The 17,232-nt window shown below is 41.5% G+C and overlaps 1 protein-coding gene across 3 annotated transcripts in view; it reads right to left on the reverse strand.

Annotated features, from left to right (window-relative positions):
- The window catches only part of Golph3l (golgi phosphoprotein 3 like), a 32,607-nt gene that overhangs the window by 5,779 nt on the left and 9,596 nt on the right, over positions 1–17,232 (reverse strand). For all 3 annotated transcript variants that reach the window (XM_040752225.1, XM_040752224.1, XM_040752223.1), the window contains exons 3-4: positions 9,153–9,284; positions 5,652–5,766 (exon numbers count right to left, since the gene is read on the reverse strand). In XM_040752225.1, coding sequence (XP_040608159.1) covers positions 5,652–5,766; positions 9,153–9,284 — 247 coding nt within the window. The remainder of the gene's footprint in view (positions 1–5,651; positions 5,767–9,152; positions 9,285–17,232) is intronic.

Here is a 17,232-nt window from a genome sequence, read left to right on the forward strand (position 1 = left end):
CAGAGGAAAAAGCAGGAAACCCTGCTGGAATCATGGTCAGCCCTGTGGGTGCAAGAGTGTGTGCCTGTACTAGATGCACACCCTCAGGAGCAATTGGAACAGGATTTGGGGCTTGACTAGAGGATGTCACTGACACCACAGGGCTTTAAGCATAATCTCTGACAGAACACATAATAGTAAGCAGTAGTATGCATCCACCCTCCCCCAATATACTCCCAGACATAGCATTTCAGCATACACCTGATGGCTTTGATTTCCTTCTGTAGCTCAAGCTGACTTCAAACTATTGATTCTTCTGCCTCAGCTTCTCAAGTGCTAGGATTACAGGTGTGCATTCCCATGCCTAGATAATAGGTTGCTATAACTCTAAGAAGCTAGGCTTAAAATCGAATCATGCATCTTTGGTAGACTCTTCCCGGTTCTCCTGGAACGCTGGTTTTCCACACTGCAGAAGCTGTTTGACCTGGTAAAGCTGAGAAGACTGAGGTTGGCTTCCGTTGCTTAAAGGACAGAATCTAGAGTCCCAGTGTGGTAGGCTGGCAACATTGGGAACCTAATTGTCCCATTCTAACATTGAGGAGAAATTCTGCACTGGAAGGGGCAAACTGCTCATAATCAAGATGATAGTCTTCCTCAGAAGAAAACAGAAAAAGAATTTCCAAGCCACTAGCCCATATTCTTACATGGGGTAGGTAAAAAGGTAAACTTTCTAAATTATGATACCTTTGTTAAAATCACATAACACAATATTCAACAGTAAAAGGGTAAAAAAATTTTAATTAGTGGGGTTGGAGTCCAGCTCAGTAGCATGTGTGAGGCCTTAATATGAATTCCTAACACCAAAGAAAGAAAATAACATTTAATTGGGACAGATATGGTGGCCTATGCCTGAAATCCCAGCACTCAGGAGGCAGAGTAGGAACATGAAGACTTCAGGGTCATATTCAGCTAAACAATGAGTTTCAAGATCAGTCTAGGCTATATGAGACCCTGTCTCAGTAAACAACAATTAAACAACAATAAAACCTCAAAAAGTAGGGCTGTAGTTGAGAAAACTTGCTGCTCTTCCAGAGGACTTGGGTTTGGCTCCCAACACCCACAATGGCAGTTCACAACTGTCTGTAACTTCAGTTCCAGGGAATCTAATGCCCTCTTTTCACTTCCACAGGCTCTGAACACATGCAATGCACTAACATACATATAGGCAAACACTCATACACTTTAAACAAAACAAAACCAAACCAAACCAAACCAAACCAAACCAAAATGTACTTGGTTAAAAGGGATGCGGCAGTTACTCTTCATTGCTGACTAGACTTAGAATCCCAGGAGAGGGCTGGGCAGAAGGTACAGCAGGTAAAAAGTGCTTGCTGTGAGAGCCTGATGACCTGAGGCTGCTCTCTCCTTGGGTGGAAGCAGAGAGTCAATTCCTGGAAGCTGACCTCTCACCTCCTCATGAGTACCGTGTCATGTTAGCATATGCGCACACACCTCTGAGAGGGCTCAGTGGGTCAGGGTACTTGCTGCCAAGCTTGACAGTCTATGGACTCTGACCTGAATAGTGGAAGAAAACTGAGTCCTATCAGTTGCCTCCGACCTCTAGATGTGTATTGTGGCACATGCTGTGCACACCCCACACACCAACTATATAAATAAAAATTTAGTAATAATAAAAAGGAATTGCCTAGAAGGCACACCTCTGGCATGTATGTAAGGGCATATCCAAGAGGTTGAGCTGAGAAGGAGATATCCAACCTAGACATTGGATGTGTACCTAGACTAAGTAAAAGCAGACGAAGGAAAGCCTTTTGAGGACCAGCATTCATCTCTCTGCTTCCCACTTCCAATGCTACGCCTCCCCTCCTAGGACGGACAGTATTATACTGTCAAAACATGCACCAAAATTAATTATCCTCTCTTAAATTGCTTCTTGCCAAACCTTTGACTAACAAGTGGCTTATTCTAATTCTTAAGACTTAAAGGTAAGACTAAATGTGTGTGTGTGTGTGTGTGTGTGTGTGTGTGAGAGAGAGAGAGAGAGAGAGAGAGAGAGAGAGAGAGAGAGAGAGAGAGAGAGCACGAACACTAGAGACATGCTTTCTTTAGCAGTTAGGAATACATACAGTTCTTATAGAGGATACCAGCACCTATGTCAAGTGGCTCATGACTGCCTATAATGACAGCTACTATGGGGCTGGGGAGTCTTATACTCTCTGTTGGCCTTTGTAGGCATCGGCACTCACATGAACGTTTCCACATATAGACACAGACTCTTAATTAAAATAAAAATTAGAAAAAAATCTCAACAGTGATATCAGAAGCTGTATAACCATACGGAAATTCTGGAGTTTGAGAGAGAGAAAAAAGCAAAATAAAAAATTTACTTAATAGGTCAACAACAAATTTGAGCTAGCAAAAGAATCAACAATCTTTGAGACAGCAGAGATTATGCAGTTTGAGCTGGGAATTGAGAAGAATGTCTGTAACTCCAGCTCCTGGACAGGAGAATCAGGAGTTCATGGTTATCTCCTGCTACAGAGTAAGTCTGAGGCCACTCAAGGCTATGTGAAATCCTGTTTAACAATACAAAATGAGATTATGTAGTCTAAAGAGAGCCTCCAAGAAATGTGGCGTACTCTCAGGACAGACACGTGTAAAAAGTACAGAAAGGGAGAGAAAAAAAAAAAGGCAGGATAATAAATCCTATATTTCTTTCTTTCTTTTTTTTTTTTTTTTTTTACGAGACAGGGTTTCTCTGTATTGCTTTGGAGGCTGTCGGTCCAGCCCAGCCTCGAACTCACAGAGATCCGCCTGCCTCTGCCTCCCGAGTGCTGGGATTAAAGGCGTGCGCCACCACCACCCGGCTAAATCCTATATTTCATGAAAAACACTTGCCTACACATTTTGAGCTCAATAAACCCCACACAGGATACATGTAGAGAGAAAGGAAAAATATGTAATTTAATGCCAGGCAATCTTAGAAGGCCGCCTGAGAAAATGACTTGTCACATCAGAGCTGCAGTGACATCAACAGCTGACTTAGAGTAAGAAGAAATGGAGCCCACAAAAGTAAAATGATTAGTTCAAAGCTCTGACTGACAAAACTGTCCAACAAGAGCCTTCTTTTCCTTTTTCTTTTTTTTTTTGAGACAGCATTTCTTTGTGTAGTTCAATCACATAGGCCAGATGGTAACACGGGAGAACCAACTCCTCAGAGTGGTCACCTAATCTTCACATATGCACTATGGTGGTGGGGGTGGGGAAGGGGCATGTACATGCATAAAAAACATAGCAAGACAGGGTTTCTCTGTGTAACAGCCCTTGGCTGTCCTGGAACTCACTTTGATCAAGCTGGCCTCCAACTCACAGAGATCTGTCTGCCTCTGCCTCCTGAGTGCTGGGATTAAAGGCATGCATCACCATGCCCAGCTGAAAAAAAATTTTACATTGTTCACAGATGTTCACAGTAGCCTTGCTCCCAATAGCCAAAAAGTAAAGTAACTGAAATATCCATCCGCTAAATGGCCAAACAAATGTGATACATAAATTCATAAAATATTAGTTGTAAAAACAGCTAATTTTGGGGGATTCAAGATAGAAAGATTTTTATCTATGTCAATGTACTGGTTGTCCTCTCAACAAATATTATGATTATTATTATTTTGAGATAGGGTTTCACTATGAACACCAGGCTGATCTTGAACCTCTTTGCCTTAGTCTCTCAAATAGTGGGATTATGAGTCTTTTATATTACAGCTGGCTTAACTGTAAATAAAAAATAGTGTGTGTGTGTGTGTGCATTCTCGAGTGAGTGCAAGAACACACACACACACTCTCATGATCATGTGCATTCCCAAAGAAGGCATCAGATTCTTTGGAGCTAGAGTTACAGGGGTTGCAAGATGTCAGTCATGGGTTCAGGAACTGAACCTGCATCCTCTTTGAGAGTAGTACTCATTCTAACCATTGAACCATCTCTCCAGATTCCAGTTTTTTTTGTTGTTGTTGTTGTTGTTTTGTTTTTGAGACAGGGTTTCTCTATGGCTTTGGAGGCTGTCCTGGAACTAGCTCTTGTAGACCAGGCTGGCCCTCCAACTCACAGAGATCCGCCTACCTCTGCCTCCCAAGTGCTGGGAGTAAAGGCGTACGCCACCAATGCCCGGCCAAAGATTTATTTATTTATTACGTATACAGTGTTCTGTCTGCTTGTATGCATGCAGGCCAGAAGAGGGCACCAGATCTCTTACAGATGGTTGTGAGCCACCATATGGTTGCTGGGAATTGAACTCAGGACCTCTGGAAGAGCAGCCAGTGCTCTTAATCTCTGAGCCATGTCTCCAGTTAGACTCCAGTTTTTACCCTAGTTTTATACGCACATGCTTTATTGGGGAGGATGTTTGGGATTGAACTCTCCCCCCTCTTTTTTCTTGGTGTTTTTGAGATAGTGTTTCCAAATGTAGCCTAGACTGGCCTTGAACTATCAGGAATTCTGCCTTAGTCTCAGAGGTGCTTGGATTAGAGAGGTGTACACCACCATTCCTGGCTAATAAAGTTTTTTTTTAAAGTTAAATAAACTTTAATGTTTCTTTTTTAAAAAGGGGCTGGTGAGGCTGGGCATTGGTGGCATATGCCTTTAATCCCAGCACTCGGGAGGCAGAGGCAGTCGGATTTCTGTGAGTTCGAGGCCAGCCTTGTCTACAGAGCCAGTTCTAGGACAACCTCCAAAACAATACAGAGAAACCCTGTCTCGAATTAAAAAAAAAAAGGGCTGGTGAAATAGTTTGGCATAAAGTCTAACAATGTAAGTTAAAACTGGTCGATCACCTAAAGGACGGACACACACACATACACACACACACACACATACACACGTTTCTTGGGAAGGTCTGGGGATAAAGCACAGTTGGTTCAGTGCTTCCCTTTCATCCTTGAAGTCTTGGCTTTGATCTTTAGTACTACATGGCTAGGGTGATAGTTTATGCCTATAAACCCTGCACTTGGGAGATGAAGGCAATAGGATTAGAACTTCAAGGGCATCCTTGGCTACATAGCAAGTTTGAGGCCAATCTGGGATATTATCTCAAAAAAAAAAAAAAAAGGTTCCTTGCCTGAATAAAGTGATGCACACCTTTAGTCCCAGGAATTGGGAGGCAGAAGCAGGAGCATCTCATGGTGAGACCCTGTTTCAAACAAACAAAACAAACAACAAAATCAAGCCCTAGTGAGGAACACTGTTAAGCTGGATGTTATCAACCTGTAATTTCAGACTGAGGCACAAGTATTGAGAGTTCTAGGCCACCTCGGTCTATATAGTGAGACCTGTCTCAAAAAGCCCAACAAAGTAAAACTGTAAAGAGCTCTTATGGACTGAATGTGATGGCACATGCTTGTCCCAGCACTTGATGGGTGGAGGATCAGGAATTCTGGCTCATCCTTGGCTGCACAGCAAGTTGAAGGCAAGCCTGCTCTAAATGACAAATGAGAACTGGTCAGAAAACAAAAGACCTTTCAGAGTAGGATTGCAGACATAAGCTGACTCACTTGGAAAGCTTTAGGTACCTAGTGTACTGCACTTCTCTACTTTCCCTCTACCTTACGAGGAGGCCAAGACAACCAAGGGTGGAATGTGGTGCTATGTTCAGTCATCTCACCAGTGAGTAGCTCTATCCATGTCTGCACAGTTTCTGTTGGCTCAGTTGCTTTGATGTGTTTGAGAGTTTCATCCAGCAAAACATCACCTGTTGGGCTGTCTGACTTTAGCAGGACCTTAAAGAAGAAACAGAGGACACTGCTTTACTCAGATGAAAATCCTCCAGTGTACAATATGCATGCTGCTGGTTACTAGTGTGAGGAAGCAGAATATATGGCCCATGTCATAGAGGAGTATAACTTCACAGTAGGAAGACAAAATTACATTTGAAGTGTCTCCTAGTAGCAAATGTTTATATATATATATATATATATATATATATATACATACATACATACATACATACATACATACATACACCAGGCAAAAGATTTCATAGTATCTTTCTGAGTTTGGAATACCACCTGGTGAAACCACAAATAAAGGCAGGAAAATCAGAAAGTTAATTTGCGGGAACCTGTCAAGTCTGGCTTTTGATTGCTTTGGGATAGCCTAGTTGAAATGTCTAGTCAATAGTTAACATGTTCCTGGAAACTAAAGCTAAAGAAATGTCTGCAAATTTGGAAGTGAATTTCCTGGAGGTAATAGATGCAGCTGAAAAGGTGAGTGGCATTTCCAAAAGGCTAGAACCTAACAGGATACAAACTGACACTTGGCTATAAGAGAATAGAGAAGTAACGGAAACAGGGTACAGTCAGAGGAAAAAAAATCTGAAAAAGGCCAAGAATGTCAAGTAGGGGAGTGGCAAAAAGTGACAAATGCACTGGGCGTGTGACACACGCACTGTGTGTAGTGACACATGCCTTTGATCACAGCACTCAGGAGGCAGTTCAGGGCCAGCCTGGCCTACACAGTGACTTCCAGGACAGCTACATAGTGAGATCCTCTCAAACAAAAGTGCCAAATATTATATGTACTTTAAAAGAAAAGATTAAGACTAAAAATAAGATGGTTCTATCTAAGAATATAATTTCAGTAGAGTACTTGGGGGCAGGTATTGTGAGTGGAAAAGAAATTACTAAGAATGTGTATCTAAGAGACAGCTCATCTGTTGCAGGGGATTTTCTTTTTTCTTTTCTTTTTTTCTTTTCTTCCTTTCATCCTCCCCCCTCTCCTCCTCCTCTTTCTTTTTTTTTTTTTTTTTTTTTTTTTTTTTGAGACAGGGTTTCTCTGAGTAGCCCTGGCTGTCCTGGAACTCACTCTGTAGAGCAGAATGTCCTCGAACTCAGATATCTGCCTGCCTCTGCCTCCCGAGTGCTGGGATTAAAGCTCTGAGCCACCACTGCCTAGGGAAGGAGATTTTTCAGTAAATGTAACAGATTTGAAAGGTTATCAAAGAATATCTTGGGATGACTAAGACAAGCCTGAGTCATGATTTCCTTAGTCTACATTATTTTATTTCATACATGGAGAAGGAAAAATAATCAATAGCATCCTAAATGGGACCTTCTGTGTTGGAAAAATACAAAACCATGCTTCTATGACTCTTTAAGGATATCTAATTTTTTTCCCATATAACTAAACCAACTAGACAATGGGATAGCTGAGTTGGTGTATATTATTCAAATTTCCTTTTTCTTTCATGTATATGAGTATTTTGCCTGTATGTATGCACTCTGTGCATTATAATAGGAGGCGGAGTTTTTCTTTGTTCTAACCACACGGTTTCAAATAATCATACAATATTTTATATTAATTACAAAATGTTCAGACTTTTTACTAACTAGCTCCTGCAAGTTAAATTAACCCATTTCCATTCATCTACATTTTGCCACATGGCTTGTGGCTTTACTTGTCCTCTAGCCCATTGTAGAGTGTAGTCTTCCTCCACCAGCTGCTTTGGCCCCCTCCCTCCCCGCCCTGCCACAGTTGCAGTCCCCAAATAACACACAAGACACTATATTAATTATAAGATGTTGGCCATTTGCTTGGTTTCTTATCAGTTAGGTCTGACTTGATTATATATATATTTTATAAGAACTTATCTTTGCTAGGATGCATTCCTGCCACATCCATTCCTCCTGGGAGTCACATGGCAACTGCTCAGTTCACTACATTTCCCAGAATCCTCCTAGACTCCTAGTCCCACCTATTTTGCTTCCCTATTGGCCAACAGTGCTTTATTCAACAACCAATAAGAGACATAGTTACAGAATGACATCTCCCATCATCTCCTCTTTTCTGTCTAAATATAAAGGTTTTAGCTTTAACATAGTCAAATTATATATAACAGAACAGTTATCAAGTAAGAACTATAGTTACAATGACGCATCTGAACTGCCCCACATCATCAACTCCACCTGACAAGCACCATCCTGAAACCAGCTTGGAACTACATCACTCGACACAACTCCAGACCAAGGAAGTGATACAGTGCACCTTCTACAATCTGGCCAGAGCTTTAGACGAGAGCTTCAATCAACACTAGAACTCCAGTCAGGAACTTCAATCAAGCATCTCCTGCCAAACAGAGACTGTCTAATCTACTTAAGATTTTGTTAGACTAACATTTTTCTTCTCACAGGTCCCCATGAGATTGTCATTGTCCCATTTCAGCAGTAGTTTTGAGAATTCAATGCCCCCTCTCCCTACTGTTGATATTGTAGGATAGTTTACACCTGTTAGTGTTAGTTTTCAATTATTTTAAAGTTGGGATTGGAAGGAGGTGTTCAGACTTGGGTATTTCTTTCAGATAAGCTTAGGTTTAGATGGGATAGATGTTTGAGACATTTTGTTCATTGACACAAGTAAGTTATGTTTTAAGTTTAAATATCTTCTTTAGACTAAAAGGGGAACTGTAGGAGGAGACTTTAGGACTGCACCGTTAGCCATGCGGTGCACTAGAGGCGCATATGGATGTGGTAATAAAACGGTGGTAAACTACGCTGCTAGCCATGCCCACTTTGGGGCGTGGCTAGAGGCGTGTACAGAGGTGGGAATAAAAGACCGTACAGGAGCGCTCTCTTTCGGCTTCCGGTTCTGTGGCGGAAAGCTACTTGACTCATCTTGGTTGCCCCTATTCTCTTGTAAGTAATTTCTACAATAAACAATTACCTATACCCTCAACAAGTGTGCCGTTTATCGTTACAGCTACAAGCCCATCTTGTTCCTTGGAGGCTGGCTCCAATCTCCCAACTCCATTCTTCTTCTTTGTATTTTCATTTTGGCTTTCCTGCCTAGCCTTATTCTGTTTTGCTATGGGCCAAATCAGCTTTATTATTAACCAATGAGAGTAATACATATTCATGGAACACAGAAGGATTATCCCACAGCAGTACACCATTGGTGAGCAAACCCTGTGGAGGCCAGAAGAAACTAAGATTCCTGGAATTAGAGTTAGAGACAGTTGTTGGCCACCATGTGGGTGTTGGGAACCAAATCCAGGTCCTCTGCAAGAACAAGTGCTTTTAACTGCTGAACCATCTCTTCAGTCCTAAAATATCATTTTTTTCCGAAATGTACTGTTGGTATTTGACTCTCTATTATTCAGAGGATATTGTACCTTTCTGTCTAGGAGTCGCTTCTTACGCATGGTGGGAGGTTCCAGATAGATTCGACCCCGCATGGCCAGCTCTATCAGGATGCCTCCTCGAAGCCCAGAGGATATACAATCATTCCAGAAAGATGTGTAGCCCTAGGAGAGAGAAAAGAAAACAGGTTATTCTGAAAGTAATACTGACTTCCAGCCAGTACCTTTAGAACAAGGTGTAATATTTTTGTGATTACTTTCACATCACACTGCATGAACTCAAAGCAAGGTACAGAGTAAGATGAGGGCATGTTGTATTGTTTCAGCAGTGCTTAGGACTAAATATAGGGACTTATACATACTAAGAAGTGCTCTACTACTGAGCCCCATCCCTTGACCACTGAAATCTAATTATTTTACACACACACACACACACACACACACACACACACACACACACACGAGTTTTTTATTCTACATTAGAGCCATGGTGAGCCTACAAAGGTCAGAGGACAATTTTGGAGTCAGTTCTTTCCTTCCACTGGTTCTGGAGACTGTATTCAGGTCATTAGGAAGGCAGCATTTCATAAAATATACAAACTTTCCCTGTTGAACCATTTAACCAGCTCTAATTGCCTTAATCTAAATACCCAAAATACTATTTTCTGTTGTACTTTTGAGGTTTTTTTATTTGCTTGCTTTTTGAGACAGAGTTTCTCTGTGTAGCTTTGGATCATGTCCTAGAACTTGCTATGTAGACCAGGCTGGCCTCACAGAGATCTGCCTGGCTCTGCCTCCTGAATTCTGGGATTAAAGGTGTGTGCTACCATCGCCCTATTACTTGAAAATTGGCATGTCAGATTTTGATTTCAATTGAGAAGAGTTCTAGTTAGAAACAAACACTTTTCCTACACTTATCTATTTATGAGGTAGGGACATGCAGAGGTCTGAGGACAACCTTCAGGAGCTGGAGTCTCTCCTTCCACCACATGGGTCCTGAGGATCATGTGGCTTGATACTAAGTTGCCTTTCCACACTCAGCCATCTCCATGGCAGGAGCTTTCATTTGGAAAGGTTTGCAAGATGCTCTGAATTGCGGAGCAATGTACAGGAAAGGTAGAAATAAAAGCGTAAGCTAGATCTATTGTTTTGTTGTTGTTGCTCTTCCTAGAGATCTATGTATAACAAGTCATTAACCCATTTATATTAATCTACATTCTATCATGTGGTGTTACCTCTCTTCTATTTTGTACCTCTTGTTTCCTCTCCATGTCTCCTGGCATCCTGTGCACTTAGATTCTCTTCATCTTCTTTTCTCTCCCTGGAAATCTGGCCTTTACGTCTTGCCTAGCTATTAGCTTTTTGTTACATCAATCACACCAAATACATTTTCACACAGTACACAAATATCCCACAACATCTAGGTATATATATTTTTTGCAAACATTCTCTTTTTGTGTGTGTGTGTACTGCGACTGACCTCAGGGCTGTGTATACCCTAAGCTACATCTCTACCTGAACAAACTATTCTGATGCACAAAAGGCATTGGACAAACCCACTGATTAGTTAAGAGTCCTGGGTATGTTACTTAACCTTTCTTAAGTCCAATGTCTTTATTGGTAAAACGGGGACCACTAATATCCATTTTTATAATTTGTTGTTTCGTCTCAATATAATGCACTTGCTGCCAAGCCAGATGATCTCAATTCCAGTCCCACCACCCATGTGGTAGAAGGAGAATCAACTCCCAAAGGTTGTCTTCTGAAACTTAAATCTGGGCATGGTGACCTATGACTGTGATCCCAGAATTTAGGAGTTGAAAGTAGGAGATCACGTATTCAAGGTCATCTCTCATCTATATAGCAAGTTTAAGGCTAGCATGGGCTACCTGGAAACCTGTCCCCATGTCTAAATATGTTTCAATTGCTCTACTTAGCTTTAAGGATTGAGTCTAAATGGCTTATCATAACATTCAAACCAAGGAGCTTCTTGCTAGGCTCTTCTCTAGCCTCTACTTATTTACTTTAAAAAAGAAAAGATTTATGTATGTTGGGCGGTGGTGGTGCCCACCTTTAATCCCAGAACTAGGGTGGCAGAGGCAGTCGGATCTCTGTAAGTTCAAGGCCTGGTCTACAGAGCTAGTTCTAGGACAGCTGGGGCTGTTACACAGAGAAACCCTGTCTCAAAAAACAAACAAAGATTTATTTATGTGAAAAGCCAGGCAGTGGTAGTGTACTCCTTTAATTCCAGCACTCAGGAGGCATAGGCAGGTGGATCTCTGAGTTCAAGGACAGCCTGATCTACAGATCCAGTTGCAGGACAGCCAGGGATGCGTAGAAAAACCCTGTCTCACCCCCTCCCACCAACCAAAAACCAAAACAAACAAACAAACTGGGAAGATGGTTCAGCAGTTAGAGCACTGGCAGTTCTCCCAGAGGACCCAGGTTGGATTTCTAGCACCCACATGGCAGCTCACAACTATCTGAAGCTCCAGTTCCAAGGGATCTGACATACAACAGATATATATGCAGGCAAAACACCAAATGCATATAAAATAAAAATTATAAAAAAGCAAACAAACAACCACCCCAAAAACCAAAAAAATTATTTGTCTCTTAGTGTTTTGCTTATGTGTATGTTTGTGTACTATGTGCATGACTGGTGCCTTCAAGTTAGAAGTGGGCGTCAGACCTAGTGTTGTGCCTAAGTTGCAAAGATCCCCAGAGACCACCAGGGAGACAGACCCACCAAACTGCAAAAGAAAGGTTTTATTGTTCATCCAACCATGACAGGGAACCCGAGGGAGGGAAGTTCCCTGTCTACTGCTAGGTTTTAAAAACAAAAGTTACAGGATTGTATCAGTAGGTACGGGTTGGTTTCTGATTGGTTGACATTTGGGAACAATTAGGAGCATTTCTCAAAGTCCTAAATTGGCATGAAATACCTACATACTAATTATTTTTATTGGTCAGTGCTGAGAGGGAACATTCTGTGATTTCTATGGCATTGTCTTGCTACTTGCAGGTGGCTTGTTGTTCATAGATACCAATAGTTTTTACAACTGTATCCTGGAGACTACAAGGGAGGTTTTGTTCTCCCCTGCAAGTTTTTTTTTTTTTTTTTTTCTGGTGGCCAAGCAATTCCCAGGAACCAAGCATTTAGGAGGCTATGGGGAGTCTGGAGTTTCTTTGTGTTTAGTTTTGGCCCTAAGCTCCAGGAGGCCAGAGGATCTGGAGTTTCCGTGTGTCAGAGACCTACGTGTCTTTTTTGTAGCCTGTAGCCTGGCTGATAAAACAGGGGAACTGAATAAGGGTCTGGTTCTTTCATTTTAAAATTATTAAAAGTGAAGTCTTTGAGTTTAGTTTATTACCCCTTTCACTGAAACTGGAGTTATGGATGATTGGGAAGAAGGTACTGGGAGTCCTCTGCAAGAGCAACAAGTGCCCTTAACGACTAAATCATACTTATTTTAAATAGGATCTAATGCAGCCTAGGTTGGCCTCAAACTATGTAGCTTTAAAGTTTCTTCCTATGCTGGGCACAATAGCACACACCTTTAATCTCATCTACACAGAGAAATCCTGTCTCAAAAAAAAAAAAAAGTTTCTTCCTGCTTCCAGGTTCAGAGGTATGTGCCACCATAGTAGCTTTATGCAGTTTATGCCACCCTGAGGATCCAGTCAGGGCTTCATTCTTACCAACAGAGCTATAGAGAGACCAGCTGCTCTCAGGCCTCTCTCTTCTGGATCATTATATTTTAGCTATCACCAATCATTTTAAGTGTGTTTTTTTTTGTTTTGTTTTGTTTTTTTCCGAGACAGGGTTTCTCTGTATTGTTTTGGAGGCTGTCCTGGAACTAGCTTTGTAGACCAGGCTGGCCTCGAACTCACAGAGATCCGCCTGCCTCTGCCTCCCGAGTGCTGGGATTAAAGGCGTGCGCCACCAACGCCTGGCCTTAAGTGGTTTTTTTTTATATGTATGTATGTTAGTGGTTTGCCTACATGCATGTCTGGGTACCATGGGCACACCTGATGCCCACAGAGGCCAGAAAAGAGTGTTGGATCTCCTGAAATTGTGAGCCACTATGTGGGTGCTGGGAATTGAACCCAGGACCTCTGTCAGTCCTCTTAATTGCTGAGCCATCTCACTAACCCCATGTTTGTTTGTTTGTTTTATAAGTTTTTTAACAATTTTATTTTTATTTATCAATTGACTTTTTTTCCCTGAAAGGGTTGTGCTATACAGACCAGGCTAGCCTTGAACTCACTAGGTAGCTCAGATTAGCCTTGAGGCAATTCTCCTGCCTCACAAGTGCTGGTATTACAGGCATTCAGTACCATAGCTGAATGTCTGTATATAGTGCTGGGAATCAAACCCAAAGCTTCATGTATGCAAGTACTCTAGCACTTAAGCTACCTACCCAGGCCCACCCCGATTTTATTGAGTGCTCTGGATTTCTTCCTTCCTTGAAGCCTTCCTTCCTTCCTTGAATCCTTCCTTCCTTGCTTTTTCTTTCTTTCTTTTTTTTTTTTCTTCTTTAGACAGGTTCTCAGGTAGCCTATGTTGTCCTGGAATTCAGTATGTAACCTTGAACTTCTGATTCTCCTGTCTCTACCCAAGAGTACTGGAATTACAAGCACACATCACCGTGCTTGGAGTCTGTGTGGCTGGGTATTGGAAACTGAACTGTATCATATCCCTACCCCTTCTTGTTAAGTGCTCTAAATGCCTTTGTACACATGGAGCCAATACTGTTCCTTCTCCAACTTCTCTTTGCACTTCAGGATTGAGTGCAGGGATCACATTGTCTGTGTAACATTTTCTAACACTGTTTCTCTCTCCACTCCATCATCTGGGTTATGTTTCTTATCGAGTGTGCCTATATACACACTTCTTTTCTAACCTCTGTTATATCATGACTACCTTGTTCGTTCTCACTATATCTTAAGAATAGAATATCTTTGTTGGGCATGGTGATGTATGCCATTAATCCTACACTTAAGTGGATCTCTGTGAGTACAAAGCCAGCCCTGACTCAGAAAAGAAAGAGATTGATACCCTTTTATGACAGACATATATTATCTACTCAGTAAAATTATTTTTCCTGTAGTGGTAGGGATGAAAACAAACTTTCAATCATAAATTTATGAATTTAAGAAATGTTTGTTGGTTCGAGGCCAGCCTGGTCTACAAAGTGAGTTCCAGGACAGTCTTCAAAGCTACAGAGAAACCCTGTCTCGAAAAACCAAAAAAAAAAAAAAAGAAAAAAAAAGAAATGTTTGTTGGGCATGGCAGCACATGTACTTGGAAGGTAGAAAGAACAGGAATTTGAAGGCCAGCCTGGGTACATGAGATCCTGTCTCAAAAATCTGAAGTACGAAAAAGCATGTAAGCAAATATGTTAGCTTGCAAAAACCTCAGCTAGGGTCATAAACATTCATGAGACATTAGTATATTTCCAAACAGCCTGAGATCTTTGATCCAAGACAGGGTTACTTTCCTCTCCTGCCCAAGCCATGCTCACTCCAGGGACACACTTGATTCCTCTTTAAGGAGGATAGAGAGTAGTTTTTTTAACTTAATACTTGATTTTTATACAATTTAGTTGTCCAATTAGATTGTTAAATTATAATTTACTTCAGAACAGACAGTTGATTCAGTCACAGCATATATAACCCCAACAGGTGTGCAAACATCATGGCTAGAATTAACTGTAGGGAAGTTTTCTTTTCCATTTCTTCCTTGCTATATGTAGTTTCTGTTTCAAGGACAATTCATTTTGCTAACAGAATTATATAAGAGAAGCACTGTAAATATGGACACTATGGTAACCAGGATGTAGTTTTATTTTTTGGGTTTTTTTGTTTTTATTTTTTGAGACAGGGTCTCATAAAGTCCAGGTTAGCCTTGAACTCACTATAGTTGAGGATAAGTCTGAATGGAACCTACTACTACTTCTACCTCTGGAATATTGGATTATAGGTGTTCACCACTATTTACTGGTGATTGGACTCATGGCTTTGTGAATACTCAGCAAGGACTCTTACTGACTGAGCTCTCCTCCAGGCTCATAGGAACCCTTTAAATATTACTCTTTCCCATCACAGCATCTCAAGACATGTAAAGAAACTCTCCAAATGAGTCATTAAACTTATTATTATTATTAATACTCAATAGAAAAAAGTGTAAAAACATACTTAGCTTAAAAATTAAAAGCGCCTATGGAACTATAACATCAATTTACAAAAGAAAAGATAATGACTGAGGAAAAGTAAAGACCAAGGATGACAACACAGACCATCATATCATTTTCTTGGGTAGAATCTTTTTTTTTTGAGAGAGAGAGAGAGTGTATTAATCGTAGTTTCTCACAGCAGCGGGAGAACAAAGTGGGGAGACAGACATGACAGAGACGAACGGGGGTAACAGCAGAGCAGGAGGAGAGTGAGATAAGAGAGTGAGAGGAGAATCTTGTAAGAGTACAGTTGTGTCATAATTAGATGTAGAGTAGCCTGGGTGGGGGGAGGAAAATATCGCTCCTTATGTTTCCAAGGTTCTTTTCTCTTCATATATGCAGTTTGGTGAAATCTCAAACTACTCATTCTAAAGACTGTGTTAAAGGGCCAATGCTTTGGTATGCGCAAGCAGTAAAAGCTACCACACACAAAGGTCACACAAAATATATTACCAGAAGCTACATATATGAGGAAGAAAAAAGAAAATATTTTGGTGTTTGTGAGAAAGACAGAATTGTACACTACCTCAGTACCAGTTGGGGATTGTCCCAGGATACCTGGCAGGATGACAGTTTTTTGTTTTTTATTGTTTTTGTTTTTTGAGACAGGGCTTCTCTGTGTAGCTTTGGAGCCTGTCCTAGCACTTGCTCTGTAGACCAGGCTGGCCTGAAACTCACATAGATCAGTCTGTCTCTGCCTCTCAAGTTCTGGGATTAAAGGCATATGCCACCACCACCAGGCCGACAGCTTACTTTTTTTTTTTAGATTTTTTTATTTAAACTACAAACAAGGCTGCTTCACATGTCAATCCCAGCTCCCTCTCCCTCCTCTCCTCCCACATCCTTCCCCCACTAATCCCTCCCAGCCTCCCACCCAATTCCCATTCCCCAGGGAGGGTAAGGACCTCCATGGGGGATATCCAGAGTCTGTCATTTCGTTCAGGGCAGGCCTAGGCCCTCCCCCAAGAGTCCAGGCTGAGAGAGCATCCCTCATTGTGGGATGGGCTCCCAAAGTTCATTTGTATGCCAGGGATGAATACTGATCTAGTAACCAAGGCCCCATAGATTACCTAGGCCTCGTCACTGACACCCACATTCAGGGGGTCTGGATCAGTCTCATGCTTGCTGACAGCTTACTTGGGTGAAGGGTTGGGTCAGGGTCTTACTTTGTAGCCCAGGCTAGCCTTGACTTTATTGCACAGACCAGGTTGCAAAGGACAGCTATCCTGCTATCTCTACCTCCTGAGTATTGTAATTACAGGCATGTAACACTATATCTGGTCAGAATGAGATCTTTGAATAGTAATTTTGTTTTGTACTGATCATAAAAATAGGTAGTCTTTAAAAAGAAAATGTTCCCCCCACCACCAAAAGTCTCAGGCCTGGAGGTGGTGTGGTGGTGCAAGCCTTTAATGTCAGCACTCAAGAAGCAGAGGCAGGTGGATATCTGTGAGTTTGAGGACAGCCTAGTCTACAGAACAAGTTCCAGGAAAGGCTCCAAAGCTATAGAGAAACCTTATCTTGAAAAACCACAAAATAACCAGTGGTGGTGGCGCATGTTTTTAGTCCCAGCACTCAGGAGGCAGAATCTTTGTGAGTTCAAGGACAGTTTCCAAACCTACAGAAAAACTCTGTCTTGAAAACAAAACAAAAAACAAAACAAAACAAAAAAAGAAAAAGAAAAAGAAAAAGCCCCTATGAAAACATACAATTTTAAAAGTAAAAGTCAAAACCAGGTATGGTGGCCCATATAACGTTAATCCTAGCAGTTGGGAGGTACAGGTAGACAGATCTCTAAGATAGAGGCCAGCCTGCTCTACAAAGTGAGTTCCAGACCAACCAGACAGTCAAGATTACACAGAAAAACCCTGTATTGG

Source organism: Mesocricetus auratus, unplaced genomic scaffold, assembly GCF_017639785.1.
Source record: "Mesocricetus auratus isolate SY011 unplaced genomic scaffold, BCM_Maur_2.0 Super-Scaffold_100009, whole genome shotgun sequence".
NCBI lineage: Eukaryota > Metazoa > Chordata > Mammalia > Rodentia > Cricetidae > Mesocricetus > Mesocricetus auratus.